We start from the raw sequence: 1,879 nt of genomic DNA, 5'->3' as shown, positions 1-1,879 counted from the left end.
TAACAAAATTGTTATTTTTAACTTAAGGTTCAAAAAGGAACCTTGACAACAGGCCTGGTTCTTATATGAACCCTTCTGCCACAACAAAGGTTCTAAAATGAACTTACAACATGTGGCAAATAATCAGTGGATCATTGTAGAACCTATAGGTTCAACTTTGAACCTTTTTTATAGTTAGAAGTTCATATTTGCACTTTAAAGTTCTTTTTTGAACCCCAAAGGTTCAATCTCTTCTAAGAGTGTACACAATCGTTTTTAAAGACAGAGAGCAAAATTTCATCATCTATATATAGATGGATGGTTGAGATGTAAACAATAGGATTTTAGTAAAAAAATAACTTATCCTAATTATTAGTGTTTGGCCTATTAACTGTAAGACATCTCGTTGATGCCTAGTAGTCTGATTTAGGTCATGGTTATGGGAGATATGTGGGATTTTGGAGTCACATTTCTTATGGAAGAAAAAACTGTTTTGTTAGTAACAAAGGAAGAAGTCTTTGAAGCATCTAACTTCTCTTGACAAAGGACTCGTACAGGGAGGTGAGCTGGTCCTTCAGGTCCTGTGCGTAGGGGTCCAGCTTTTCCTGCAGGTCTTCAGTGTAGGGTGTGAGACTCTGCTGGACCATCTGGGCTCTCTCTCTAATCTGGGCCTGAAGATCCTCAGCCAGAGGAGTCACGGTCTTCTGGAACTCCTGCAGACGTTGGTCAACCTTCTCCTTGATCTCAGCAGTGTAGGGCTCCAGCTGAGCCTGCAGCTCCTTCACGCTCTGCTCCAGGTTTCCTCTCAGCTCCTCACTCTTCTGGAGCAGAGTGGCCTTCAGGGTCTCAGAATCCAGGGATTCTGCATATGGAGTCATGGCTGTCCTGAGCTCCTCCACTCTCTGCTGGATCTGGCTCTTGAGGTTGTCAGCATAGGGCTCCAGCTGGTCTCTCACAGTGATCAGGTCCTGGCCCAAACGCTCCCTCAACACTTCAGTCTCTTTGGTGATTCTGGTCATCAGCTCTTCAGCCAGAGGATCCATCTGTTTCTTGAGGGTGACTGCATATTCACTGGCCACATCGGTACTCTGGGTCAGTCTAGCACTGTTAAATGGAGAATGACATTTGAGTTTCATAGCAGGGCACAAGAAATAGTCTAAATAACAGTGTCCTGCAGGTAAATATTCTTGACTTACTTGACGTCCTGTCCCAGTTGGGAAGACCTGATCATCTTGACGGTTTCATCTGCAGTTTGTGTTGCCTTTGAAACATAGCTCCAGAATGCATCAGTCAGCTGCTCCAGCTGTGGCTTGGGCTCATCAGCAGAGAATAGGCTGGCCTGGCAACCTGTTGATGGAGCATTTCAGTTTGATCACATGGTATTGTTAATAGAATCTGTACATTTTTCAAGCCTTAAAACATTTTCACATAGTCATTTTTTTCTAAATTTCTTACCTGTAAATACAGTAAGTGCAAGAACAAGAAACTTCATGGTGTTCTGTTTTAGTCTATAAGTAAAAAACACTTTTAATTAATGTCTCTGTCTTTTACATAAATGTAAATAGTGCTCTATTTTGAATTTGCTCAAAAGTGTGAAAGTTCTTACCTGTGTTTTTTCTTCAGTGTGTTTTAATTGAAGCTGTCCTGCCTGAAGAACAAGTGTGAAGGTTGCCGTTTCAAATCTGTATTTATATAGCATAGGGAGGTGATTGCCATAGTGGAAACCCAAAGTCCAGTGGGTAGTGCCTTGCTGTCACTACTCCACATCATAATGCCCCGACTGTACCTTAAACCACACAGACTTTCAGATTCAGAACAGATAATGATAACAGTGGAACTTTGTCTTTAAACGCAGTAATGCAATTTTTTTTGATGATTTTTTTAGTGGGCCAAAATGAAA

At 41.5% G+C, this 1,879-nt stretch overlaps 1 protein-coding gene across 1 annotated transcript; it reads right to left on the bottom strand.

Moving 5' to 3' along the window:
• Window positions 1–439: 439 nt before the first annotated feature.
• Window positions 440–1,471, bottom strand: LOC307006112 (uncharacterized protein; the record flags this gene model as incomplete). The annotated part of the gene is made up of 3 exons (XM_079626751.1): window positions 440–1,083; window positions 1,176–1,326; window positions 1,435–1,471. The coding sequence occupies 3 exons, from the start codon at window positions 1,469–1,471 to the stop codon at window positions 507–509; spliced, it is 765 nt and encodes a 254-aa protein (XP_079482877.1). The 3' UTR covers window positions 440–506.
• Between the last annotated feature and the right edge of the window lie 408 nt (window positions 1,472–1,879).

This window comes from Phoxinus phoxinus (assembly GCF_949152265.1).
Source record: "Phoxinus phoxinus genome assembly, chromosome: 10".
Classification (NCBI taxonomy): Eukaryota; Metazoa; Chordata; class Actinopteri; order Cypriniformes; family Leuciscidae; genus Phoxinus; species Phoxinus phoxinus.
This window is presented reverse-complemented; position numbering and strand designations above follow the sequence as displayed.